This window comes from Aureobasidium pullulans (genome assembly GCF_000721785.1).
Source record: "Aureobasidium pullulans EXF-150 unplaced genomic scaffold scaffold_10, whole genome shotgun sequence".
Classification (NCBI taxonomy): domain Eukaryota; kingdom Fungi; phylum Ascomycota; class Dothideomycetes; order Dothideales; family Saccotheciaceae; genus Aureobasidium; species Aureobasidium pullulans.
In genome coordinates, this window is record NW_021941030.1 from 218641 (window position 1) to 245054 (window position 26414).

At 51.6% G+C, this 26414-nt stretch overlaps 10 protein-coding genes across 10 annotated transcripts; 6 read left to right on the top strand and 4 right to left on the bottom strand.

The window, feature by feature from the left end:
• Positions 1-561: 561 nt before the first annotated feature.
• M438DRAFT_297544 (OSCP-domain-containing protein) lies at positions 562-1498 on the bottom strand. The gene is made up of 3 exons (XM_029901958.1): positions 1009-1498; positions 852-944; positions 562-798 (listed from the first exon to the last, which is right to left on the bottom strand). Exons 1-3 carry the CDS (start codon positions 1477-1479, stop codon positions 685-687), a joined length of 678 nt encoding a protein of 225 aa, XP_029759986.1. The 5' UTR covers positions 1480-1498; the 3' UTR covers positions 562-684.
• A 248-nt stretch (positions 1499-1746) lies between these two features.
• M438DRAFT_345895 (B subunit of putative V-type ATPase) lies at positions 1747-3722 on the bottom strand. Its single transcript, XM_029905548.1, has 7 exons — positions 3494-3722; positions 3414-3433; positions 3299-3334; positions 3082-3243; positions 2717-3030; positions 2387-2661; positions 1747-2332 (listed from the first exon to the last, which is right to left on the bottom strand). The coding sequence occupies exons 1-7, from the start codon at positions 3684-3686 to the stop codon at positions 1809-1811; spliced, it is 1524 nt and encodes a 507-aa protein (XP_029759987.1). The 5' UTR covers positions 3687-3722; the 3' UTR covers positions 1747-1808.
• A 1502-nt stretch (positions 3723-5224) lies between these two features.
• Positions 5225-7540, top strand: M438DRAFT_405935 (uncharacterized protein). The gene is made up of 2 exons (XM_029909812.1): positions 5225-7018; positions 7073-7540. The coding sequence occupies exons 1-2, from the start codon at positions 5249-5251 to the stop codon at positions 7385-7387; spliced, it is 2085 nt and encodes a 694-aa protein (XP_029759988.1). The 5' UTR covers positions 5225-5248; the 3' UTR covers positions 7388-7540.
• Positions 7541-8699: 1159 nt separating this feature from the next.
• M438DRAFT_345897 (uncharacterized protein) lies at positions 8700-9655 on the top strand. Its single transcript, XM_029905549.1, has 4 exons — positions 8700-8796; positions 8847-8998; positions 9054-9461; positions 9519-9655. The coding sequence occupies exons 1-4, from the start codon at positions 8756-8758 to the stop codon at positions 9572-9574; spliced, it is 657 nt and encodes a 218-aa protein (XP_029759989.1). The 5' UTR covers positions 8700-8755; the 3' UTR covers positions 9575-9655.
• A 465-nt stretch (positions 9656-10120) lies between these two features.
• Positions 10121-11268, bottom strand: M438DRAFT_345899 (uncharacterized protein). Its single transcript, XM_029905550.1, has 3 exons — positions 11123-11268; positions 10986-11065; positions 10121-10862 (listed from the first exon to the last, which is right to left on the bottom strand). Exons 1-3 carry the CDS (start codon positions 11142-11144, stop codon positions 10239-10241), a joined length of 726 nt encoding a protein of 241 aa, XP_029759990.1. The 5' UTR covers positions 11145-11268; the 3' UTR covers positions 10121-10238.
• A 275-nt stretch (positions 11269-11543) lies between these two features.
• M438DRAFT_274897 (NAD(P)-binding protein) lies at positions 11544-12701 on the top strand (the record flags this gene model as incomplete). The annotated part of the gene is made up of 2 exons (XM_029900748.1): positions 11544-12572; positions 12636-12701. The coding sequence occupies 2 exons, from the start codon at positions 11544-11546 to the stop codon at positions 12699-12701; spliced, it is 1095 nt and encodes a 364-aa protein (XP_029759991.1).
• On the bottom strand, positions 12699-14246 carry M438DRAFT_22608 (uncharacterized protein). The gene is made up of 2 exons (XM_029899457.1): positions 14090-14246; positions 12699-13957 (listed from the first exon to the last, which is right to left on the bottom strand). The coding sequence occupies exons 1-2, from the start codon at positions 14094-14096 to the stop codon at positions 12798-12800; spliced, it is 1167 nt and encodes a 388-aa protein (XP_029759992.1). The 5' UTR covers positions 14097-14246; the 3' UTR covers positions 12699-12797.
• A 712-nt stretch (positions 14247-14958) lies between these two features.
• Positions 14959-19812, top strand: M438DRAFT_365648 (ABC multidrug transporter-like protein). The gene is made up of 2 exons (XM_029907810.1): positions 14959-15514; positions 15570-19812. The coding sequence occupies exons 1-2, from the start codon at positions 15077-15079 to the stop codon at positions 19641-19643; spliced, it is 4512 nt and encodes a 1503-aa protein (XP_029759993.1). The 5' UTR covers positions 14959-15076; the 3' UTR covers positions 19644-19812.
• Positions 19813-20580: 768 nt separating this feature from the next.
• Positions 20581-22636, top strand: M438DRAFT_274246 (DEAD-domain-containing protein; the record flags this gene model as incomplete). The annotated part of the gene is made up of 2 exons (XM_029900698.1): positions 20581-20780; positions 20836-22636. 2 exons carry the CDS (start codon positions 20581-20583, stop codon positions 22634-22636), a joined length of 2001 nt encoding a protein of 666 aa, XP_029759994.1.
• Positions 22637-23663: 1027 nt separating this feature from the next.
• M438DRAFT_335547 (uncharacterized protein) lies at positions 23664-26264 on the top strand (the record flags this gene model as incomplete). The annotated part of the gene is made up of 3 exons (XM_029903814.1): positions 23664-24816; positions 24872-24967; positions 25018-26264. The coding sequence occupies 3 exons, from the start codon at positions 23664-23666 to the stop codon at positions 26262-26264; spliced, it is 2496 nt and encodes an 831-aa protein (XP_029759995.1).
• Between the last annotated feature and the right edge of the window lie 150 nt (positions 26265-26414).

Consider the following 26414-nt stretch of genomic DNA (forward strand, 5'->3'; position numbering starts at 1 on the left):
CATGATGGAGAGGCCGAAGCGTTTGGCGAGTAGAGATTCCATGGTGAGGGGTTGGTCTGGTGTGTTGATATGGAGTCTGATGCTGGGGGGTTCGCGAAAGAAATGCAGGGTTGATGATCGCTTGTCATTTGTGATGGAAGGAACAATTCTTGTTCGAAATTGGGTTGTTCGCGACTTTGATTTGCGACTTTGAGGTCGGACGGGTGTGTGAAGGAGGTGTGTAATGAGAAGCAGCATAGATGGTGAGTTGACTTGAGGTGCAGGGAAGGAGCATCTCTGGAGGCTTGAGTCACTTGCGAAGTTGGTGTCAAGTACACAAATAAGGAACAACAATCCAGATGAAGTATGCCGCGGAGAATGGTTTGAGGAGGGGTATTGTCGGATTTCGATGAGTAAAGATTCTGGATGCTGCTGGGTGTGACCTTTAAATAATCACGATCGTTAATAAGCCGCAATTCAAAACAATGCGTGAGAAATTGGCAAGCCATTGCAAGACCCGTTCTGTGTGAAAAGTGTTACCGATCAGAATGCCGCAAAGGGAGCCATAAGGATATCAGATGTTATGTTCACTGCATTTTGCTCATTTCGGGTCTTTCGAAAAGGACGATATCTTAAGTCAACACCGCCATAAATTCTTTTCTTCTGTTGCTACAAGGCGAGGAGGGGGAAATCGTAGTCAAATATTTACAGAGTGTCTCTGAGGAGCTTGTTCATCTTGGCGATCTTGGAGGAAACGCTGAGGTCAATGGTGCGGTCACCGACCTCGACGATAAGTCCACCACGGATGTCGGGGTTGACCTAGAACAACCGTCAGGAACGTAGGAAACATGTATATGAGCATCATAACGCACCTTGGAGACAACCTTGAGCTTCTTGCCCTGGCCGACGTATGAGGACTTGGAGACGGAGGCCTCGAGCTGACGGAGGACCTTGGCGTCGAGGGGCTATTATGCGACATGTCAGCAACTGATGCTGTTGTGTATATCTTCTCTTTCATCGTTCACGTACAGCAGCGCTGACAACGGTCAACTCAACCTCACCGCGAGAGGCGCTCATGAGGGTGCCGAACTTCTCGGCAACACCCTCAAGCTGGTTGAGTCTGTTGTTCTCGGCCAAAGTCTCGAGGAAGTGCTTGATGGTGTTGTTCTTGTCCTGGCCACCGAGCGACTTCTGGATCTCAGCAATGATCTGTGCCTTGTCGCCGGTGTTGAGGGAGGGGGCCTCAAGGATGGTCTTGAGCTGGACGTCTCTCTTGAAGGTGGCAGCGAGGGTCTCGAGACCCTTGGCGGTGGAATCCAGAGAGTCGGACTTGACGGCGGCAGTGTAGAGGGCGCTGGCGTAGGTGCCATCGAGACCGAAGAGAGCGACCGGAGGCTTGGAAGCAGCGGGCGAGGCAGCGGCGGCGTAGGTTCTGACGGCAATGGGAGCGCGAGGGGCGGCCACGCGGGCGGCGCGAGAGGCGATGCGACCAGACAACATTTTGCAGGCTATGGCGAGATGCAATGAGCGGAGATGGGGTTTCAATTAGCACACAGCAGCTCTTGCATCCAACGCCGGGCCACGAACAGACGTTCCGACCGCGGAAAGCACGCCCCAACAAAACACGTGATTTGACTTTTTGTTCTTTTTACCCTCACTTTCTCTATTTCATCAACACTATTCAAACGCGAGGCAATTGTGAAGATTCAGTGACAATGCTCCAATCAGTGACAAACTCGGATCTGATATACTGCGGTATGGTATAAGCACAGGCGCTATCTACAACAAGGAAAAGAAAAAGGAAATATCAGTCAAAAACATCCGCTCGATTATGCGTCAATCAGGTTCTCGCTCTCCTGGGGCTTGTCCTGGTTGTCGCGGGTGTCCTTGTTGGCGCTCTTGTCTGATGGGCGGCGGGTGTACCACTCGTCCAGGGTCTTCTTGGGGATACGGTTGAGAAGCTCTTTGGGGTAAATGCGGAGCAACTCCCATGCAGTGTCGAGCGACTCGAAAATGCTGCGCTTCTCGTATGCACCCTGGTTGATGAAAGTCTTTTCGAACTTGTCCAAGAACTCGAGCGAAAGCTTGTCTTCGCTTGACAAAGCCTCCTCACCAACGACTGCCTTCATGGCTGCTGCATCACGACCAATAGCGTACTTGGCGTACAGCTGGTTCGAGACATCGGAGTGATCCTTACGGGTCATGCCCTCACCGATGGCCGACTTCATGAGACGCGAGAGCGAGGGAAGAACGTTGATCGGGGGGTAGATACCCTTGTTGTAGAGTTGACGGTCAATGAAGATCTGGCCCTCGGTAATGTAACCAGTCAAATCGGGGATAGGGTGGGTGATATCTGTTGATTAAGTTAATGCTGTTCCTGTCAATAGGTTGAGGGACTTGAACATACCATCGTTAGGCATGGTCAGAATAGGAATCTGAGTAATAGATCCGTTTCTGCCGGCAACACGACCAGCACGCTCGTAAATGGTGGACAAATCAGTGTACATGTAACCTGGGTAACCACGACGACCGGGAACTTCTTCTCTAGCGGCCGAAACCTCACGAAGAGCGTCACAGTAGGACGAAAGGTCAGTAAGAATGACCAAGACGTGCTTCTCGAGCTGGTAGGCGTAGTATTCGGCGGTTGTCAGAGCAAGACGGGGAGTAATGATACGCTCGATACTGGTTGAATGTCAGCAACCTGGATCTGCGCAAAGAAGACGTGAACAAGACGTACGTAGGGTCGTTGGCCAAGTTCAAGAACAGAGTAACTCTCTCCATACTGCCGTTCTCCTCGAAGTCACGAGTGAAGAATCTGCTGGTTTCCAAGTTGACACCCATGGCACCGAAGACGATGGAGAAGTTGTCCTCGTGGTCATCGTGAATACCCTTGGTAGGCTTAACCAAACTGGCCTGTCTACAGATCTGGGCGGCAATTTCGTTGTGAGGAAGACCAGCGGCAGAGAAGATGGGAATCTTCTGACCACGGGCAATGGAGTTCATGGTGTCGATGGTCGAGATACCGGTGGAGATCATCTCCTCGGGGTATTCCTGCAAATATCAATACAGGGCATTCAAGGAGAGGATTCCAGGGCGACTGACTCTTGAGTAAGGGTTGATGGGTTGACCGTTGATGTCGAGGTAGTCCTCGGCCAAGACCTTGGGGCCCTTGTCGATAGCACGACCGGAACCGTCAAAGACACGACCAAGCATGTCCTCGGACACACCGAGCTTGAGCGAGTGACCGCTGAACTCGACTTTAGTCTGTTATGTATCAGCACATATGCTTCCATGCTAGTGTCAAGCTTGTTTCGCGCACCTTCTTGACATCGATACCAGAAGTTCCCTCGAAGACCTATTTTCGTGTGTAAGCTCCATGCTCTTGACGTGTTGTTCGGTTGTCGCAGTCATGTGGCGATCGGAATACGACGTACCTGGACGACGGCGCGGTTGCCTGCACACAAAGTGGTCAGTGTGTGGCTACCAGATTATGTTGAGCGTGGCTTGAACGTACCGCGAGCTTCGAGGACCTGACCAGATCTCTCGGTTCCATCGGGCAGAGTCAAGGAGACAATCTCGTTGAATCTAGGGAACTTGACATTGTCCAGAATGACCAGAGGACCGTTGATGCCACCAATGGTGTTGTAGCGGATGCGAGGCTGGATGGACATCATCCTGGGGTCGGCGGCGAAATCCTCTCCGGCCATCTTTGCGGTGGTTGTGGAGTAGGTAGAGGGGAGGAGTGTCGAAAGAGGTCGGGATTAGCTGCTGTACAGCAGAACTTGTCGAGCTGGTTGTTGAACTCTCCGATTGACAAGACCGCCAGTCGTTGGCTTGGACTCCTACGTCAATCAGGCCGTCTCCTTGGGTGGTCTGTGCGCTACGCCATCTACTCTTGCTCGCGACTTCCAAGCTTCAACCACAATTGTCGTCTATCCCATCAAGATGCTTAGATCTTTCGAACAATCCTCACGGTTCTAGGATTACTTTGTACAATCACTGTGCTTGGTTCGGATGTTGCATATGAATGATGACTGCTCGGACTGAAGAAGAACTTCTCCCATCACTTCTACCTCTCTTAAGTACCCTCTTGTCATTCTGAAGCTCTTCAAAGTAACAGGTTTGTACATTACTACTTAATAGGTTAGCCACACTTACAGAGCGCTTTGTGACCCTGTTAAGTGATTGCATCAGGCACCGCCGTACACTTCCTTTTTTCCTTCCCCCTCCATCCACTCGAGAAGAGATTGTGCACACTCGTGCAACACTTCCGTACTTCTGGGTTCTAGAGACGACTGACTACGACCTTCCGAGCAAGGGTTACGTACCTGCAACATATACACGTTGTGTTTTAGTAAAACGTCTTCCCTGCCCGCTAGAGGAAGGTTATACTTACTATGCAATGCATCCGGGCCTTAAGCGCTGGAATTGACTAGCTACGAGGTTCCGAGTGAGCTTGGTCCCTGTTTACGGAGAGTTTATTGTAAGCAGATGGTCCCATCTACGCGCTCGGGAGAATTCGTGCCTCCTCGTGCAATGCATCCGGACTTTAAAGTGCTCGAAACAACTAAATAAGAGGTTCCAAGTACGTCTAGCCCCTTGTGTACGGAGACTTTGGGGCAGATATTCTTGTTAACCAGCTCGAGAAAGGTTGTACTTGCTCATGCAACACCTCCGTAAGTATCGCTATTACTCACGACTGAATGTGGGATCCTTGAGTAAGTTGGACGCGTTCGGAACCCGTGTTTCGACTTGACCGTCCACCTCTGGCTCTACGATGAGAATAGGACGCAGTGGAGAGGGCGTTGTGGTCCGGAGCTGCTCCTGTACGACCCTGTTGGTAGTTGATGAGAGAGAAGCAGTAAGTGGGTGGGCAGGTTTTTTTATACCTACAGCTCTGCAAACGAATGTTGCATGTGACAGTGGTATATGCAGAGAAGGAGATCCCGTTGGAGCTTGATGTTGCTGAAAAGGACTGTCTAATTGCAAGATGGTTTTGATGTTCAATGGCGTAGCCAAAGAGTGTCTCATCAAAACAGTAATACTGCAGAGTTGGTTGAGCACTGTTCCCGTGTGAGATGGACTTGTGAAAGCTGCAGGAGTTGTGAAAGAGCAAGAGTTGTGAAAGAGCAGGAGTTGTGAAAGAGTGAAAGTATGAAATGACTTCAGCCAAGGCTGGGGTAGCGAAGGGTGGATTCCAAGCTCTCTCAGGCCGAGAGCGAAGTTCTCGAAGAAGCTGTCTCTCACTTTACTTTGCAATTGTACAACAATGCATCTCGACGATAGCGCGTCAGACGAACTGAAGGGCTGGGTGGTCAAGAGGCTAGAGGACATCTCGGATGCCGACTCGGACGTCCTCGCCGACTATGTCATCGCCCTGATCAAGTCAGAGGAGTCAGACGACGCCGTCAAGCAGAACTGCCTCGACAACCTACAGGACTTTTTGCACGACAGCACCGCTACCTTTGTCAACGATGTTTTCGCCCATCTCTCAAACGCCTCGGCCGCCCCTCCAAAGCCGCTACAGCCCACCGCCTCTGCTTTCCAGCCTAATGCGCCCGCCTTCCAACCCAGCGATCCTGCCTTCAATCCTCCCTCAGGTCCTGCCTCAAAGAAGCGCGAATTCAACGAGAGCAACGCCTTCGATAGCTACGCTCAAGGTCGCCAACAAGACCGCCCTATGAAGCAGATGCGAAGAGGTGGACGCGGCGGTCAAAGAGGAGGCTTCATGGGTCAAATGCCCGGCGCACCTCAGGGCATGCCCCAATTCGATCCGAACAACCCCATGGCCGCTCTGATGGCAATGCAGCAAGCAATGGGCCAATTACCTGGTATGTCAGGTATGCCCGGAATGCCTCAAATGCCCTTCCCTGCTTCACCTGGTGGCTTTGGCAACACTGCGCAACAACCGCGCTCGGGTCAGAGGTGCCACGATTATGACACCAAAGGCTTCTGTGCGCTCGGCGCTTCATGCCCCCATGAGCACGGCAACGACCCTGTAGTCGTACCCCAGCAACAAGGAGACGAATACGATCCCTCGAACGCTTCCCTCTCACAGGGTCGTTCATTTGGTGACAGAGGACGTGGTCGCGGTCGCGGTAGAGGTGATAGAGGCGCCTTCCGTGGTGGTCGCGGTGGACGTGCCGATTTCTCATCTGCTGGACCAAACCATGATCGCTCTATAACACAGGTTGTTGTTGAACAAATTCCTGAGGAGAACTTCAACGAGCAATCCGTCCGCGACTTTTTCTCCGAATTTGGTACCATCGAGTCTGTCGAGTTGCAAGATTACAAGCGTCTAGCTATCATCAAGTTTGAGGACTACGACACCGCGAAGAAGGCATACGACAGTCCCAAGGTCATTTTCGACAACCGATTCGTCAAGGTTTACTGGTACAAGCCCGACAGGATGCCACGAGAACGCCATCAGAACGGTTTTGGCAAGGGCGATGGTGATGTGGAGATGCAGGAGGAGGATAAGATCGACCCTGTTGAATTCGCAAAGAGACAAGAAGAAGCCCAGCGCGCACATGAAGAGAAGACGAAAAAGATCAAGGAGGCCGAGGCACAACGACAGGAGCTGGAGCAGAAGATGAAGGCCCAGGCCGAGGAGCGCAGTAGATTGCTTGCCAAACTCGCCGCTAAAGAGAGAGGAAAGTCTGGTACCCCAGATCAAGCTGCTGCTGCTGGCCAGAACGGCGCTGCTGCCAATGGAGCCGACGGCAACAGTACACCCTCGCAGACCGACGCTTTGAAAGCCAAGCTTGCCGAGTTGGAGAAAGAAGCTGAGAGCATGGGCATAAACCCGAATGAGGATCAGCAATGGCAAGGCTTCGCTCCTCGTGGTCGTGGTGGCTACAGAGGACGTGGAGCATTTCAACCACGAGGCGCATGGCGAGGTGGAAGAGGTGCCTTCGCTCCCCGTGGAGGTGCTGTGAGACGACTAGACAACAGACCCAGAACTGTTGCTGTCGTTTTCGCAAATAACGAAGAAATGAGCCCGCAAAAAGACGAGGCCCTGAGGCAATATCTGCTATTTGTAAGTCATGACAGCCGACTGGATGTTTCAAGGCAGCATACTAATTATTCACAGAGCGATCTCATGGAGGCTACCCAGATCAGCCAACATCCTTCACGCTCAGATGCTGCCATGTTGGCCTTTAACGAACGCTACCAAGCCGAGAAGTTCCTTAACCATGGCACCGACATCCCGCATATCGGCAAGGTTGAGCTTTCATGGATGGCAAACCCAGCGCCTAGCACACCCGTCGCGGTTGCACAGTCAGGAACCGAGACTTCGAAGGACGTCAACATGGACGAGCCCCAACAAGATTTCGCACCTCCAAGACCGGCAGCCGAGATGGACTACGATGTAGCTGATGATGACGACAACTGGTTGGTCGAATAATGAGGAACGGCAAATGATGCATCAGGTTCTCGCTTCAGGTTATACATCCTCCTTTTCTGTGAAGGACCGCATTTATATTTTTCTGTACAGTAAAGAATCACATCTACCTATATGGTGTTTGATGTCAAGAACATTGAACATCTCTGCAACTTCATTTTCCACTCTCCGCTGGCCTCCTTGTATGATTTGCTACCTAGGTGACTAACGATGGGTAATACAGATGTTCCGCGAGCATCGACTCGAATCCGCAATTGCTTCTTGCCTTCGATGGCCACGAAAGCTTTGTCCATGGAGGAAGCAAGTAAATCGTCGCATTGCATACTGCCCGAAGATTAGGCAGGGTCTGCGAAGAAGGAGAAACCAACCTCGAGACATTGTGCAATCCACCGCGTCTTACATATGCTTCATGCGAACACTAAGGATCCACAAAGCACTTCATGGTATCGCATGATTTCTACAACGAGACGGAACACCAAAATCACACAAGTGGAGTAGTGTTCAAAGATCAGTCCACAATTGACGAACATTTACGAGCTATGTGGAAAGTAATGCTATCTGAAACTGATTCATGAGAGTCTCCACATGCATAACTATCGAACTGCAACAAATGCACGTCACAAAGCTTCTGATACGCAAGCGCTGGAAAAGTGGCATGATATGTCACGATATCGAAGCTCACACAACAGAGCTTCTGTGTCGCGAAACACGCCTCCTGTGAAACGCAAATTGAGCCCATTCAACTGCTTGGAAACACGGTTACATGCATTTCCTGCAACCGAAGGTGGTTGCGTTCGATGCAAGTCAGCTTGAGCGGATACGTGCAGCGACCCAAGGGCTTCGAAACAATCTGGGTCTTCGAGGAATATGCCTTCTCTACTGACAAAGCTAGCATCTGCAACTCAACCAGCAGCAACAATGACGATAAATGCACAGAAGCTTGCGAGGAAAGACATACGATCAACGTCGCACAACTATCTCAAGAGGTACCGGAATGAAACCGAGGGACGGACGTCTGCGTCAAACACCAGAATCATACGTTGAGGGAGGCTGCAGCATTTGTCTTGCCTATCATATGCTTATTGACGCTTTGTGTTCCTTTCGCGACACGCCTCTGTCACGTCTGCTCGCAGTTATCTCGTGAAGTGGCATGAGTTGCTGTGTACATCTACCCCTTGATATGATGATATACTTGATAGTCTATCGGTGGTCTCCGGACTATAATGAGGTGAGTGCTCTGAGGGAAGAGGTATATATGCTGAAGATGTCGAGGGTGGGAAGAACCGTTCAACATCTTCTCTCTGCCTTTTGCTATCACCGAACCATCGAACCACCACCTATTCGACAAGAATCCATCAAGCAAAGTCCAACATGAAGCTCTTAACTCCAGAACAGGAAAGAGAGCACTACTCGTACAACAAACCCAATCCTTCAATGCGTAGACAATGCTGACCCAATCTAGCAACGTCCTCAAAGGCGGCTGGGGAGGTCTAATCGGCGGAACAGCACTCAGCACAGGCATTCTCTGGACCCTAGGACGAAGATTCCCAGCCATTCGCCATCTCAACCCTTCCTTCCACGCCTTTCTGGTAACCGGCACCGGAGGTTTCGCAGGTATCAAGCATCCCCATCCATCCCAAGCATTAACCTCATCACTGATCTCCAACAGCAATCATCTACGCAGACCGCTACTCGCGCAACTACGAAGCAACACACAACCCCGACAGTGCATACACTTCCTCTCAAATCCTCCTCAAGAAACAATTGCAAACTGCAAAACCACTATCTCAACGTGTCTCAGAATGGGGTCTGCAAAACCGCTATCGCATTGTGCTGAGCTCATGGGTTGTATCTATGGCAGTCGCTCTGGCCTTGATCAACCGCAAACCTTTCCTCAGTCGAGCTCAGAAGCTCGTGCAGGCTAGAGTGTTTGCCCAGGGTTCCACGCTTGCAGTCGTGATCGCCAGTTTGGCATTTGAAGGGGCCGAGGATGTTATGAATGAAAACGCCGGCGAGGTGCTTGATAGTGTGGACAGAGTGAGAAGGGACAGGTATCCTGGCCAGAACAGGTGGATGGGTGAGTCCTTCTTATTCCCGAGTTCGGTGTGTACGATCGGACGCTGATATATGGTAGATATGGTTGCAGCTGGTGAGCAACGCATCAAGGAGCAAGAACAGGTGACCATGTAGCACAAGAAACACACTATTTGACTTCGATTTTTCTAAAGGCAGATAATCTTGATAACAGAGGAATATAAATCTCAGCTGCCTTGATATTTGTGGATGTTTGCTCACCATAATGCAGAACAATTTTCAAGTCCAGGTTCGAGGGCCATTTATCTGCGCAAGTGACCATCTACACGAGCAGATTTGTCACAATGAATGGGGCTCGTCCAAAAGTACTGCTGTTGACTCGAGTAGTATGCAAAGAAGATGGATAAAGCCCGAACCTGCGACGACGATGATGACGACGACGACACTAATACCAAAGCTTGGGCAAAAAGAAAAAAAAAAAGAAATAAGCACCATGGGAAGGAATCGAACCCCCGACCTCCTCGGATCTAGACTGACACGGCGTTGAGTAACAACGAATGACTGCGCACGTGTTAAGACCACGGGTGTGTTGAACCACTACACTACCACGGCTGATTTCGCTTATTAAAAGGGACCTTGAGAATTTCGTATATAAAGGGTAGGTACAGATAGGTCGACGAAGCGGGAGATGGCGGGAGGAGAGGAGGGTTAAGGAGGATTGAGAGAGTTTATGACTAAGATTGTAAGGTGTCAAGATTTCAGAGCCTCAGGCTGGCCAAGTGGCTAGGAAGATCAAGAGTAGATGATAGGTAGCGGCGAATTACACCTCACCATATCCAATAACAAATGGTCGTCCGTTCCATCCCTTCGCCCCCTCCAATTCCTTCAATGCAACCTCCTCTTCCCCCTTCACCTGTATTCTCAACTCCACCTCTCCGAAATAATTAGCCTCCGCACTCGTCCTCTCAAACCCTACACTCTCAAACAGCGCAATACTCTTGACATTATCCTTGTTGATCTTTACACGCAAGAAGTTCAAGATTCCTGAAGTGCCTTGAGTGTATTCGGATAGAATAGCGCCACTGTTTGTGAGAATGTAGGAGAGGAAAGCGAGAAGAGAGGCGCGACCGTGGCCTTTGCGGTGATGTGATTTTAGCGCTATCATGAGTTCGATTTCGCCGATGATTTGTTTTGAAGTTGTGGAGGTGGAGGATTCTTCCTCGTCGTCTTCGTCGTCGTCGAAGAGAAAGAGATTTATATCGCCAATCATGCGGGAAGGTGCGTCGTCTTGTTTTGGTGTAATTGTTGTGGAAGCGGTTGCAGGGGAGGTGGGTGGGAGGCAGGCGATGAAGGTTAGTTTGTCGGGGTCCTGGCGCCAGGATCGTTGCATGTCGTATTCTTCGGGTAGGCTTAGGGGTTCAGAGGCCGTGAGGGCTTGGAGTTCCTTTTTTTTCTCGCATGTTTGTATACTGTCTTGAAAATGGAGATGGGGATGATGATTAGGAAGGCGGAAGAATGGAAAGGAAGACTAGGAAATAGAAATGCGATGGAATGATGTTGCGCTTACCTCGTCTTTCATCCATTCATGATATGTTGGTACATGATGCTCGCTGTATGGACACAGCAAGATCTGCGATGTCACCAAAGCTGCAAGCCCATACGTTCAGATTATGAAAGACATACCGACGATTGATAGCTTCTTACCTGTATGCTCGTTAAGCAACATTTTTGGTTTGTGTTTGCGACGATCAGTGTTGGAGAAGTGTGCTTGCTGAATTTCTCTCGCGTTTTGCCAAGACAAGTCGTTCAAGGTTCACCATTGACAGGGCCTCGAGTGCCTCATCTAAACCTATCCTTCTTGCACACATGCTGGTGTTCTTAAAGTGATAGGTATAATGCCCAGCTTATACGCGTATAAATTGACCCAGTAGTCTGTGCTAGTAGGTCTTGGATTAACGCATCGCACACCCCCTTCGATCATGATCAGATCTGGTGGCGTCATTCTGTTCATTCGAATTGCTGCTTTTTCAGATATATCCACATCCACCTTTCAATTGCTCAACTTCTGTGCCTCTCTTATTGAATGCAAGGTCACATATTGAGCAGCTTAGATATTCCGTCCACAATGCCTCATATCCTCGTTACCGGTGCTTCCGGATTTCTAGGCGGAGCAGTTCTCACAGCGATACAAAAAGCACATCCGGATTGGACATTGACGAATCTGGATCTAAGACCGCCTCCGGTTTCTCAACCTGGAGTCGCATATGTCCAAGCAGATATAACACAGCAATCAGAAGTAGATCTCGCTATACGTAAAGCCAATCCGGATGCCATTATCAATGTAGCCGGCTGGGTGCCAAACGGCAGTCTACGATACAGCAATTCGAAAGCACTGCGAGACAAGGTGTTTGCTATCAACCATCAGGGAACCTTGAACGTGTTATCAGCGGCCCAGAAGACGAAATGCAAGGCCTTTGTACAAACATCCAGCTGCACGGTAGTATCAGACGACCTGGACCGTGAATACCCAAACATGACCGAGGACATACCAATCGGACATGCCACTCTAGCCTACGGAGCCAGCAAAGCACCCGCCGAACTAGCCGTCCTAGCCGCCAACACTCCCGCCTTCAAAACCTGTGCGTTACGTCCAGCAACCATCATCGGCCCTGGCGACACCTACGGCGTTATCGCAACAATACACGCCTGCATCGCCAAAGGTGAGACACCATGGATAATAGGCACAGGCGACAACATGTACGATTTCGCCTACATAACAAACATCGCCGACGCCCATCTCCTCGCTCTCGATAACCTGCTCTCGACGACCCCAATCCCTGCATCAGCAGCAGGAGAAGCAATATTCGTGTCAAACCAACAACCGGTCTATTTCCGCGACTTCATGTTGGCGATATGGAAAGAATTCGATCATGTTCCGCCTTTCCAGCTCGTGGTGCCGACGCCCTTGGCTTGGGTTGCCGGGTTGGCTGCGGAGATCAAGACGTGGGTTACTGGGGCAAAGGCGAGTACGTTGAGTAGAGGGAGTGTGAGGGATGCGGTGGGAACGAGATACGCGAGCAATGAGAAAGCTAGACGGGTGTTGGGATATTATCCACGAGTTGATTTTGTGGATGCGGTGAGGTTGGCTTGTGATGTGAGTGTTGAGTTTTTATTGTGTTGAGTGTATATGGGAGAGCTGACGGATGTGTGTTGACAGGACTACAAATGCATTCTGGCTGAAAGGGAGAAGATGGTCAATGACAATGGCGTCAAAGCTGATTGAATACCGGTTGCTTGGTCTATCATAGCAGAGCGTGACCATGCATACTTCTTTTTCTTGTGGTCGTTTCTCATTATGGTTTGTTGTATAAGCGCCATATCAACCTCTAAGCGGTAGGATATGCTGGCCCAAAACAGCTTGTCTACACAACGGACACTCGGGTTTCTCCCTGACCCAATCGGAGATGCAAGTCCAGCAAAAGACATGACCGCAAGTTGTGGCACTCGGGTCGCGCATCGGTTCCAAACACAGTGTGCACTTTCTCTGCTGACTGCTTTCAATCCACTTCAACTTGTCTTCATCTTCGAGGTTCAAAATTGCGGCCTCTGAATCGGCTGGAGCCAGAGGCGTATGCGTCATCCTCGAGATCTTGCTGTGTAAGCCTGGCGTATCACGCTGTGCAGCACCCTCCTCAAACAACAAGGCATTGTTTGAGCTGTATGAGTTTGGGTCTAGAGAGACTTCGACACCGTTGTCCAGGACTGCGCTGCCTCCGCCCAAGCTTGCAGGGTTACTGATGGCGGGGACAGAGGAGTATGTTTCGTGGGCGTGAAGGTAGGCCTGAACGCCCAATTGCAGGACCAGAAGAACACCCAAGACCTCGTAGCCGATGCGCTGCTCGCTGGGGTCTAGACGTCTAGTGAAGATGTATCGGAGGCCGCTGAGGCGCTTTGCTAGATGATAGTAGGCGCCAGTGAAGTAGAAGGCTGTCAGGCTGAGGGCGTGTATCGGCGAGGGCGAGGTTATGGTATCAAGATTACGCAGGACGTATGACTGCAGGGTGGTGAGCCACGAGGACGACTTGTCAGGCTTGCTGTTCCGCCGCCGCAGAGAAGCCTCCAACTTTGCGCGCAACTTCCTCCGGAAGGCTGGTAGCAATCTGGTAAGGCCGTATGGCAGCAGAACGCTGGCCAGTATGTATCCTCCTCTTCTGAAGCTGTTTGGTAGGCGTAAGGTATCGTCTTCTACCTGAACAATGTCGCAGTATTCTTCTCCCAGGGTGCGATTGCCAACCAGTGTGGTCAAAGATAGGTAGAGTAGGTCGGCAAAGGTCCGCGTGCCTGTCATGTGTGTTTGGGCAAAGCGTGCGCCATAGAGGTTACGCAGCACTGACGAGAGGCGCTCTAGCAGCACGCCCTGGAAATAGGCGTCCTTCTGGTGTGATCGGATAATGTCTGGGGCCGACGCGAACGGGTATTGGAATGCGACATTGGTGCTGGAGGTCGTCTGGTCGTCATGTACGAACTCTGACATTGTGACTGCCCATGTATACAAGATCAATCATGATGGTTGAAGCGGAGGATGCTACTGCTGTCATGCGGGATACGGCGATACGCTGGCCGAGGCACGTCGGACTTTGGAACAGCCGATCTGCTCCATCACCAACTCACCTTCCATCTTTATCTGCTGACTCTCTGACTTGGAATGTTAGAATCTCGTGCCTTGTAGGGCCATGGTGTCAGCCAGCATCAGCGAGTCGACACGATGACTCCTCGCTCACTGTTGCCATATCGATCGACGACTTCTTGCATGTTGTTGACGGGTGAGTTGACTGCTTCGCTCTACGGAACTCGGCACCAGTTGGCATGCTTCCTTCAAGCCACCGCAAGGAGTCAACAGCAATCAGATACGGATGATTGGCAACTCCCTAGGACCTAGTCAGAATCAGGCAGCTCGAATTTGAGTCATCGATATCTCTTAGCAGACGTGACAACGCTGCGACGCTGTGCTATGTCTGGTTGGTAATGTAGAAACAAACGTGGTTGGTTTGACGGCTTTCGGGCAAAGTAGACACCGACGGACAAAGACAAGCAGCAAACATAAGCTTGAGAGGCTGAACTCTGATCTGAGATTAGGTGAAAAATTGCAGATCGGATTTGCCGTACCCAAAGCGGGAATGTGGAGGAGGACCAACCGACGCAAAGGAATCATCCTAGCGAACGTTGCTTGCTTACCAATAGCTGCATCCGACTCGAGTAGAAGAAAACCTGCCACATTATATGATGTTGTTGGCTTGAACTTTAGAGGTATGAATTGTTCGATCGAAGTATAGTGATTGATCTGGTGCCTCGAATGGATATGAAAGTCAGAACGTGTTCCCATGCCATGTCTATGTAGTGGTGTGCATCAGCGGCGTGGCGATGCGTGGTTGTAGCGATGCTCTGTATCAAAAAGGCTGTTGGTTCTTAGTGCAACGTCTAATCGAGATGATGCATCAAAGAACCCAGCGGGACGGAGATATTATCACCGACTCGGACAACCGATATGGAGGCGTCATGAACCTGCTGCCTGCCGCTTCATATGTTATCGATGTCGCTCGTTCCTAATTTCTCTCCTCTTTTTGTTTGAGCCAGCGACCCTACCAGCGCCGACAGAACATGTCAGCCCCAGTGCCAGATACAGTATGGACTTCGGGCGACGCCGCTAATCCTCCCCCGGCCGCCGACACTGCACAACATGCTTCTGTAGCCACCGAGCCATTGGAAAGAGTCGGAACAGAGAGGGAACTGAATGAGGAGAAAGTGCTAGACCGGGATTATGTGCAACAAAAGGAAGCCGAGCAGCAAGCCGAGAAACATGGTCGATCACCACTGGACCGCCACCAAAGTGATTGGACGTCTTCAAGCAATGAGACGCCAGATGATAAGAGCCAAAGAAGCATAGAGAAGGAGGAGAAGCAGACATGGAGTGAAAAGATCAATCCATTAAAGAGCAAGCACAAGCCTCCGATACCGACAGAGCAAGGAGAGTCGAGGGAATACAAAGCCAACTTCTTCAGTCATCTCACCTTCCAATGGATGGCACCTATCATGAGCGTGAGTCTGCTATGTATCTTGTCGCGTCTTTCGTAGTTCTGACAATAACGACTAGGTTGGATATCAACGACCACTTGAGTTAAACGATTTATGGAAAGTCAATCCCGACCGCAGTGTAGATGTTTTGTCTGCAAGATTGAAGGCAGCATTCAAAAAGAGAGTCGACAATGGAACTGAGAATCCTCTCAAATGGGCGCTTTACGACACTTTTCGGAACGAGTTTCTACTAGGAGGTTTCTGCGAACTTATCGCAGCTGTTGTCCAGGTTCTGGCTCCTTTCGTTCTGCGTTACCTGATCAACTTTTCCACCGAGACATGGGTCTCACAAAGAACTGGATCGCCTAAGCCGGATATTGGCCATGGTATTGGCCTTGTCTTTGCGGTGACTATCCTGCAGGTTATTCAAAGTGTTTGCACAAATCATTTCCTGTATCGCGGTATGACTGTTGGTGGACAAGCAAGAGCAGTCACCATCGCCGTCATCTTCGAAAAGGCCATGAGACTTTCTGGAAGAGCTAGAGCTGGTGGTAAGTCAAATACCGAGCCTGTCGGCCTTCCTCCCGGCATCACGCCTGGCAGCAAAGAAGAGAAGAAGTGGCTCAAGGCCAAGCTCAAGAAAGAAAAGGCCAACGCCCAGGACAAAAAGGGTGTTTCCGGTAGTGGAGAGGGCTGGTCGAATGGCAGAATTGTCAATCTGATGTCGACCGACACCTATCGTATCGACCAGGCATCAGGAATGTTCCACATGATCTGGGCCTCTCCAATATCAATCGTCCTGACGCTTGTCTTGCTTCTTGTAAACATCACATACAGTGCGTTGGCCGGTTTCGGTCTGCTAATGTTGGCTATGCCTCTACTTGGAAGGTCGATCAAGAGCTTGTTCGTCCGCAGAAAGGCCATCAACAAAGTCACCGATCAAAGAGTTGGTCTTACCCAGGAGATTCTTGCCGGTGTCAGATTCGTCAAGTATTTCGGGTGGGAGAGCAGTTTCCTCGACCGCCTCAAGGAGATCCGTCGCAGAGAAATTGGCAAAATTCAGTTTTTGTTGAACATCCGTAACGGTATCATGGCTGTTTCGATGTCCATGCCCGTGTTTGCCTCTATGCTGGCCTTCATCACGTACAGTCTGACAGACCATGGGCTCCAAGCCGGAAAGATCTTTTCATCTCTCGCTCTGTTCAACGGTCTCAGACTGCCTCTCAACCTTTTGCCTCTGGTCATCGGACAGACCGTCGATGCCTCCGCATCAATCCGCAGAATCGAAGACTTTTTGCTTGCCGAAGAAGCACTGGACGAGGCCACCTGGGATTACGAGGGCAAGAGTGCCATTGTTATGAAGGACGCCGACTTCACCTGGGAAAGAACGCCTACTCAGGACGCGGAGAAGGCACCAGTTGGTCCTGCTGGATCCAAGCAAGCCAAGGCAGCTCGAAAAGCGGATAAGAAGGCCGACAAGAAGGCCGACAAGCAAGCTAAGAAAGATGCAAAGAAGGCTACTAAGGATGCGCTGAAGAACGCTGAAAAGGGCGGCGATGGTCTGAACACTTCTGACAGCAGCACCACTTTGGCCGACGAAAGTGAGCAGCCATTCCAAATCAAGGGACTCAACATCGCTATTGGCCGCGACGAGCTTGTTGCTGTCATCGGAAGTGTTGGCTCTGGAAAGACTTCTATCTTGGCTGCTCTCGGTGGAGAGATGCGCAGGACTTCAGGTGAAGTCACCTTTGGCGCTTCTCGATCATACTGTCCTCAATATGCCTGGATTCAGAACGCAACTGTCAAAGAGAACATTACTTTCGGAAAGCCTTTCGATCAAGAGTGGTATGATGCGGTTGTGGATGCATGTGCACTGCGACCTGATCTCGACATGCTCCCCAACGGCGATCTTACCGAAATCGGAGAGCGAGGTATTACTGTCTCTGGTGGTCAGAAGCAACGTCTAAACATTGCAAGAGCAATTTACTTCAATGCCGACATTGTTCTCATGGACGATCCGCTATCGGCTGTTGATGCTCACGTTGGAAGACACATCATGGACAATGCTATCTGTGGACTTCTGAGAAACAAGGCTCGTGTTCTTGCAACTCATCAACTCCATGTTCTTCATCGCTGCGACAGAATTATCTGGGTCCAAGACGGCACCGCATACAAGATTGATACTTTCGACAACCTCATGGCAACCGACGCTGACTTCCAGAAACTCATGGCTACTACTGCCTCCGAAGAGAAGAAGGAAGAGCAAGAAGAACCTGTTGACGAAGATGAAGTCGAAGAGGAGAAGAAGGACGTAAAGAAGACAACTGGTGGAAAGAAACCAGCTGCTGCACTCATGCAGGCTGAAGAGCGTGCCGTCAAGAGTGTCTCTTTCGGCATCTACAAGGCTTACGTCAAGGCTTCTGGCTCACTCGCAGTTGCACCACTGATTCTCCTGACTCTTATTCTGTCACAAGGTGCCAACATTGCGACCAGTCTATGGCTGTCGTGGTGGACCTCGGACAAGTTCGGCTACAGCAGAGGCGCATATATTGGAGTCTACGCCGGACTTGGTGTTTCGCAAGCTGTCCTCATGTTCATCTTCTCCAGTATCTTGACCATCTGCGGTACCCGGGCCAGTGCAACTCTGCTACACAACGCAGTTACCCGGGTCCTCCGCGCACCCATGTCCTTCTTTGACACAACTCCTCTAGGAAGAATCACCAACCGTTTTTCCAAGGATGTTGACACTATGGACAACGCTCTCACCGATGCCTTCCGTATGTTCTTCATGACACTTGCCCAAATCATCGCCGTGTTCATTTTGATCATCGCCTATTACTACTACTTTGCTGCCGCTTTGGGTCCGTTGTTCATTATGTTCTTGTTCGCCGCAAGCTACTACCGCTCATCGGCTCGCGAGATCAAACGACACGAGGCTGTCCTTCGTAGCAGCGTCTTCTCTCGCTTCAGTGAAGCAGTGTCTGGTGTCGCTACTATTCGTGCTTATGGCCTGCAGGACCAGTTTTCGAGATCTGTTCGCGATGCAATCGACAATATGAACGGCGCCTACTACCTTACATTCTCGAACCAGCGTTGGTTGTCCGTTCGTCTTGACGCCATTGGTACTCTTTTGGTTTTCGTTACCGGTATCTTGGTTGTAACTGCCAGTTTCTCCGTCAACCCAAGTAGTGGTGGTCTGGTTCTGTCGTACATTCTCTCGGTCGTGCAGATGATTCAGTTCACTGTGCGCCAGCTTGCTGAAGTTGAGAACAACATGAACTCGACCGAACGTATCTACTACTACGGCAATAACCTCGAAGAAGAAGCACCTCTCCACACCGTTGAGGTTCGTCCTTCATGGCCCGAGAAGGGTGAGATTGTCTTCGACAACGTCCAGATGCGCTACCGTGAGGGTCTTCCTCTGGTCCTCAAGGGACTCAACATGCATGTCAATGCAGGTGAGCGCATTGGTGTCGTTGGCCGTACCGGTGCAGGAAAGTCGACGATCATGTCCACCTTGTTCCGTCTTGTGGAGCTTAGCGGCGGAAGCATTACTGTTGATGGTCTCGATATCGCCAAGATTGGTCTCAAGGATCTGAGATCCCGTCTTTCGATCATTCCACAGGACCCCACATTGTTCAAGGGTACCATTCGCAGCAACCTTGATCCTTTCAACGAGCACACAGATATGGAGCTGTGGGGTGCACTTCGCCAGGCTGATCTTGTCGGCGAGCAGCAAGATATTGCTGACTCTTCTTCACGCATTCACCTCGACGCTCCTGTTGAGGAAGAAGGCCTGAACTTCTCTCTTGGCCAGCGTCAACTTATGGCTCTCGCACGTGCTCTCGTACGTGGTAGCCGCATCATTGTTTGTGACGAGGCAACTTCGTCGGTCGACTTTGATACCGATCAGAAGATTCAGCGTACCATTGTAAAGGGTTTCAAGGGCAAGACTCTCTTGTGTATTGCCCATCGTCTGAAGACCATCATTGGTTACGACCGTATCTGTGTCATGGACAAGGGTCAGATTGCCGAGCTAGATCGTCCCATCACTCTTTACGACCAGGGAGGTATCTTCCGCAGTATGTGCGACCGCAGTGGCATTCGCAGGGAGGACTTCTTCACCAGCGCCGAGGCCACTTTCACCGAGTGATGATAGCTCTAGCATGTTGATTTGTTGATTTTGGTTCTTGGACAGCATGCACTGCATAGATGCATACATGAAAGGGCGTTCTAGGCGAAAAGCATTTCGGTTTCTTTTCAGGTTGTTATTGGTGTATATACGACGACCTATGAATATCTAAATTTCCTCTTCAGATTTTCTTAGCCCCTGAACGTGACGTGATACTAAGCGCATGAGGTTCCTCGTACAGCAGGTCTTCGGGCACGCGACACGAGAAATTATAGCTATGACAATGCACGAAAGTGTTTGCAATTCATGCAGCGCCTCTTAATGTGGTTCCCAGCGCTTTCCACTTCATGCCGAATGTGCCTATCATGTTCAAAGGAATACGGTAATAAAGTCTCGCTCTCAATGGACGAGATACAGTACAGAAAGATGTGCTGTATTCCAATGGGTACGTGACAGAGTGCTGTTGCGTTAGAAGAATCGGGATTGCAAGTGACAAACTTCAGCACATGGACAAGTGCACAAACACGGAAGATTGAGATGACTTCGCCCCCTTGGCTTGACAGACAACAGAAGAAGTGGATGGAAGATGATTGGAGGCGGGCGGACGCTAATCGTTTCGGGCGTCGGTGACGAGCCAGGGTCAAAAGTCAGATAGGTGAGCGCCAAGGCTGGCTGGCGGCGATCAGAAAAACCCATCTGCGAGATCCCAAGGCCTTTGCTCGCCGCAATCACTCTCCTCTCCTCACAAACAACAACTTCATCTCAAAAGTACTTGTGTTTTCCTTTGCTTTATTCGTCTGTGCAGTTATTCATCTGCGCATCCGATCAACGACTTCTGCTTCTTTTGAGTCAGACCTTTCATACGTAATCAGGACTTTTTCTGTCTTTACACGCCTTATCCCAACACTCGACATACCATAATCCGGACACTTTCAACCTTTGAAACACCACTGCAATTATGGCCGATCAACTCAACATGAACAACCTCTCGCTGGGCGAGTCTCAGCACGCTCCCAGACAGAACGGCAACGGTGGCTTCGTTCGCTCCGCCTACATCCCTCCTCACGCCAGAGGCAGCACTAGAGGTCCTGCCCCCGGCCCTGGACCTGTGCCTCTCGATGGCGCTCCTCCCATGAACGGTCACTTCGATGGCCCTAGGTGAGTCCTTTCGTAATCTGGCTGCAAACGCCCAGTTCACTAACAAGTTCTGCAGACCTGGCTACGGCGCTGGTCGCGGCGGTGGTGGTGCCGGCGGCGGCTGGGGTGGTGCTCCCACCTTCACTCCCAGAGGCGGCAGCAGCGGCTTCGACAGAAACGCCTACGGAAACCCCGCCTCAGGCGGCGGCGGTTCTCAACAAGCCCGTGGCTCCGGCGACGGTCAGTGGAGAGACGGCAAGCACATTCCCGGACCCGCCAACCCTCGTGTCGAGCGCGAGCTGTTCGGTGTCCCCAACGACCCCAACGTCCAGCACAGCGGTATCAACTTCGAGAAGTACGACGACATCCCCGTCGAGGCTAGCGGTCAAGGTGTCCCCGACCCTGTTACCACCTTTGCCAACCCTCCTCTCGATGACCACCTCATCACCAACATCGAGCTCTCTGGCTACAAGGTCCCTACCCCCGTCCAGAAGTACTCTATCCCCATCGTCATGGGTGGCCGTGATTTGATGGCTTGTGCCCAGACTGGTTCCGGAAAGACCGGTGGTTTCCTCTTCCCCATCCTCTCGCAGGCATTCCAGAACGGTCCCACCGCTGCTCCCATGCAAACCGGCATGGCCCGCCAGCGCAAGGCCTACCCTACCTCGCTCATTCTCGCCCCCACTCGTGAGCTTGTTTCCCAGATCTACGATGAGGCCCGCAAGTTCGCCTACCGTTCATGGGTCCGCCCCTGCGTCGTTTACGGTGGTGCCGATATTGGACAGCAACTCCGTCAGATCGAACGCGGCTGCGATCTCCTTGTCGCTACTCCCGGTCGTCTTGTTGACCTCATAGAACGTGGTCGCATCTCGCTCCAGAACATCAAGTACCTTGTTCTCGACGAGGCTGACCGCATGTTGGACATGGGTTTCGAGCCCCAGATCCGCCGTATCGTTGAGGGTGAGGACATGCCTCCTACCACTGGCCGCCAGACTCTCATGTTCTCGGCCACCTTCCCCCGTGACATTCAGTTGCTGGCCCGTGACTTCCTCAAGGAGTATATCTTCCTCTCTGTCGGTCGTGTCGGTTCCACCTCCGAGAACATCACCCAGAAGATTGAGTACGTCGAGGACGTTGACAAGCGCTCCGTTCTGCTCGACATTCTCCACACCCACGGCGCTGGTCTTACCTTGATCTTCGTCGAGACCAAGCGTATGGCCGATTCGCTCTCCGACTTCCTCATCAACCAGGGCTTCCCTGCCACCTCGATTCACGGTGATCGTACCCAGCGCGAGCGCGAGCGTGCTCTCGAGATGTTCCGCTCTGCTCGTTGCCCCATTCTCGTCGCCACCGCTGTCGCAGCCCGTGGTCTCGATATCCCCAACGTCAAGCACGTCGTCAACTACGATCTTCCCACCGACATTGACGACTACGTCCACCGTATCGGTCGTACTGGTCGTGCCGGAAACACTGGTGTCGCCACTGCTTTCTTCAACCGCGGCAATAGAGGTGTCGTTCGTGACCTTCTCGAGCTTCTCAAGGAAGCCAACCAGGAGGTTCCCGCTTTCCTCGAGACTGTCGCTCGTGAGGGCACTGGCTTTGGCGGCGGCCGTGGCGGCCGCGGAGGCGGTGGTCGTGGCCGTGGTGCTACTGCCACTCGCGATGTCCGTAGCTTCGGCGGCGGTTCTCGTCCCGCATACGCTGGATCCCAGTGGGGTGGCAGCGGCGGTGGTGGCTTCGGCGGCGCTTCTGGCGGTGCTGGTGGCTACGGTGGCGGCATGGGCGGTGGTGCTGGCTACGGCGGTGGTATGGGTGGTGGCGGTAGCTACGGCAACCCCTCCGGTCCTTCGGGCCCTGGCGCCAACTCTTGGTGGTAGACTCCCAAAGCTCGCCAATGATCGACCGACCTGCATTTCTCGGTCACTCGACCTTCTGGTCACAACTTTTCCTTTCAATCTTTGATTTCCCCGGCTTTTTCTCGTTCCGCGGTCCTTCCCTGGACGTCGAAACACTCACGGATCGATGGACGCGGTCCTTGCTCATACCCCCAGTCAGCATGATAGACAGCGTTGATTTTTCTTCATTCTCAGCACGGAGACGGCGCTCATCACGGTTTACGACTTTCTTCACGGCCTTGAGCGTTCTTATATGAAACGCTCGATGCACTCGACGAGCGTGGTATCCGGTCTGGGCAGATGAGGCTCCAGAGGATTCGGACATTTTTCGATACCAGTTGTGCTTTTCTACGTTTTACTCTTTTCCTTTTCAAATAATGATCCTGGCATTTCATGTTGCATCACGAGGCTCTGGGCATCTGGATGGGCGTTCTCATGGGACGCTTGGCCAGGCTGGGCTATGGATGATGTTACGGCTGTCGCATATGGCATGGGCAGCTTTCTCTTTTTTCGCTTTCGGATGGATACCCCAAACTTTATAGACTTTTTTCATCTGGAGGCAGAAAGGAACAGGCATGGCAAAATGGCTGCCTGCAAGGGATATGCTGGTCGTTCGGCAGGATCAATCCCAAAAAAAAGTTACTTCTTACTCTTACCTCTTATGTTTCGAGTTTCGATCTAGATGCGCAAATTAAGGCATTTTCTTTGAGCTTCCCTACCTCTGTGTGTTGTGCAATGTGATGATGGGCAGTTTGAACCCAATTGTCGAATCTAGGAAGATTGTGCTGCAAATGCGTTCTTCTGGGTCTTCGAGTGTTTCGGTCAGCGGTATGGGCATGCTTGGAGAGATTTGGTGGTTGTATGGCTTCCCCGGAGAGCGGAACGTCACAGGGAAAGCGGACGGGTCCACCCGCGATTGGTATGAGATGGAGTAGAGGACGAGTAGTGTCACCTTCTTTCCCATCACATCACCAATACACCCGCGAACGGCATCTCATAGAAGTGCGCCATGGTGGAGCAGGATTCGCGCAGTAGTCTGCGACACATCCTCGCCGACGAGCCCGTCGAACAGAGCCCAAGACCAGCACCACCGGCGACACCAGCATCGGCACCAGCAGTGCGAGCCACATCAGCAGCTGCGACAGGCGATCACGAGTCATCACCAGGCCTCAAAGGCGACAAGGACGACGAAAATGAAGCCGAAACTCCGCTATACACATCGACGACGCAAACAACCAGGCGCAATGCCAACGGCAGCGTATCATCAGTCTACTCAGGAAACAAGATCCGTCATTTGAAGAAGGAGGACGGTGTACCGCTGTGGCGCAAGGACATTCAGTATGATTTCCTCGACATTGTCTTCAAGGACGAACAGCGCGTCTTTACGCGATACTCGGACAATGAGAAGGGTCATACGTTTGCCGAGATCTACGTCGATGCCATGGCCAAGAGCAGCAAGTGCAGCAAGATCCTCAAGGAGAAGCTCAAGGAAGACCTCGACTCGGCCATCACCATGGCCATGGTCTGTCTCCTTGTCAACGTTGGACGCATGAATACAACTCTCAACTTCTTCCCAGAGATGCGCGCCCAGCTACGAACCTACCACTCGATCCCTGCTCTGCAGGCTCACCAAGACCCGAACGCATACAAGCAGCTACAAGATGCGCCTCGTCTCAAATCCATCCTCAAGGGCGCTACTGAAGACACACCTCAGCCAGGCACCATCGAAGACATCCGTCACGCCTCGATACCACGAACGAACCCAGTCAATCTGATCTTTGTCTTGTCACAGTATGCTCCTAAGATATCAGAATTACACTTCAACCATCCTCGCGACTTTTTCGATCTCGTCATGCGCTCCAGCTTGAGTAGTAAGAGCAGAGCTACCGCCTTCCTCTGGCTCATGTGGTGGTACCTCGAGAGCGACTTCTCTGATGAATCCGCTCTCAGGAATCCCTTCGGGGCTGGCTGTGAGCCTGAAGGTGGCGGTCGACCCATCAAGGTGCCTCCACTCGAGAGCTTGACCGAGGAACAGGCTGCTTTGGAGAACGTTGACAGCCAAGAAGAGAAGGAGTATGGAGAACAGAAGCGCAAGGAGAGAATCGCAATTGTCGCCAGCGAGCCGAGTCCTGCCATGACGGCTCTTAAGCGAGCCAGAAAGGGTATGTTATGCTTCCATGTCTGAGAGACTAAAAGCTAACTTGGGAGAACAAAAAGAACGCAGTCTGTTTGCGGCGGGTCTCGGTAACGATGCGAACTCGGACGCTGGAACCAAGACCCCCAGCCGCGACTTTGACTCTCCAGCACCTCAGGGTATGTTCTTGCTTGGATGCCATATATATTGGTAGCTGATGTCGATGCAGATTCAATGCGCAGGACGTATGCCGGTAGTGACTACACACGTTCCCCGTCGCCGCCCACAAGCTCTTTCCAAGCTGTCAATACCATCTCTAAACCTCCGACATCAAGATCGTTCCCGGCCGAGGTCGATGAGAAGGATCCTGAGCTACGCCACCTGGCTTCGCCCTCGGTTGGCACGCCACAAGCCGCAACATTGCCAAAGAAAGGCGCCGGACGAGGTAACTGGACCACCAACATACACCACCCTTTTCTGCTACCCCATCCTGTTCACACCTCCCCTCCTGCCCCTGATGCCATGCCGGATAGCGTCTATCTGCACTCCCAACGGGACCACCTCCCGACATCTCCGTACCTACTCCAGACACGGAACCGTCCGCTGACATCACACCAAAAAGCAGTCAGCGATTACCGCCGTGTGCGAATCAACCAAATCCTCGATACTGGTATTAGAAGGCGCCATATCGCAGCTAAACGCGAACGACAAGAAGAAGGCATATTGTTGCGCGCCTGGAAGAGGATCCGCATGCTGCCCTCAGGCTGGGACAGCGAGGATGAAGGCCCCGCCGAGAAAGGTAAAGATGACTCCAAAGACAAGGACAAGGATGATGGTGGTGCATCCAAGGGAAGGTCAAAAGAGGAAGAAAAGGCTGCTGCAGCCCTCCGTCGTGCTGCGGGTGGTGTTCGCATTCTTGGTGGTTTCGCCTTGCCACTGACGGACAAGGAACTTGAGCAAGAGAAGCAGCGTCCATTGAACAGCATTGCAAACGTTTCGAGGGATGATGTTGGCGAAGAAGCTCTGTACTTCTCTCGAGCATTCTCGCTTGGAATGGTCCAACTCGACCGCGAAGAGAATGATGATGAGGACAGCCACCTGTTACTTCCTTCACCGCCTCTCAAACCCGTCGACGACATGGAAGACGAGCGAGAGCTGCAAGCCATGGATGAGATTGCTGCTACAATAGTCAAACCCAGACAAGGCAGGAAGAGTCGCGGTGGAGGCGGAGGTGCGAGCAGAAAGTCAAAAGGCGGCGCAAGCAAGATGGCAGGAGAGACCAAGGATGGAACCCCAGTCGATTCAAGACTCTCTGCTGCACGAGCAGACAACGAGGCTGATGATGAAGATATGCATGACGAGGGCAATGTCACTATTGGTCCGAGTGCAGAGTTGGACGACGATGAGAGAGAATTGCTTGGCGAGGCAGATACTGAAGATGAAGAAGAGGATGAAGACAACATGGATGAGGACTAGTTGGCATTGCATGAAGGTGTGTATCGCATATTTTTGCTTGAGGAGGGAGCTGGCTATGGAGCTTTCGTTACTGTACTATCATCACACATGCTGCAAAAGCTCTTCGTTGTCCTCATATCCACCTGCTGATTCACTCAAGTCTTGACTTTC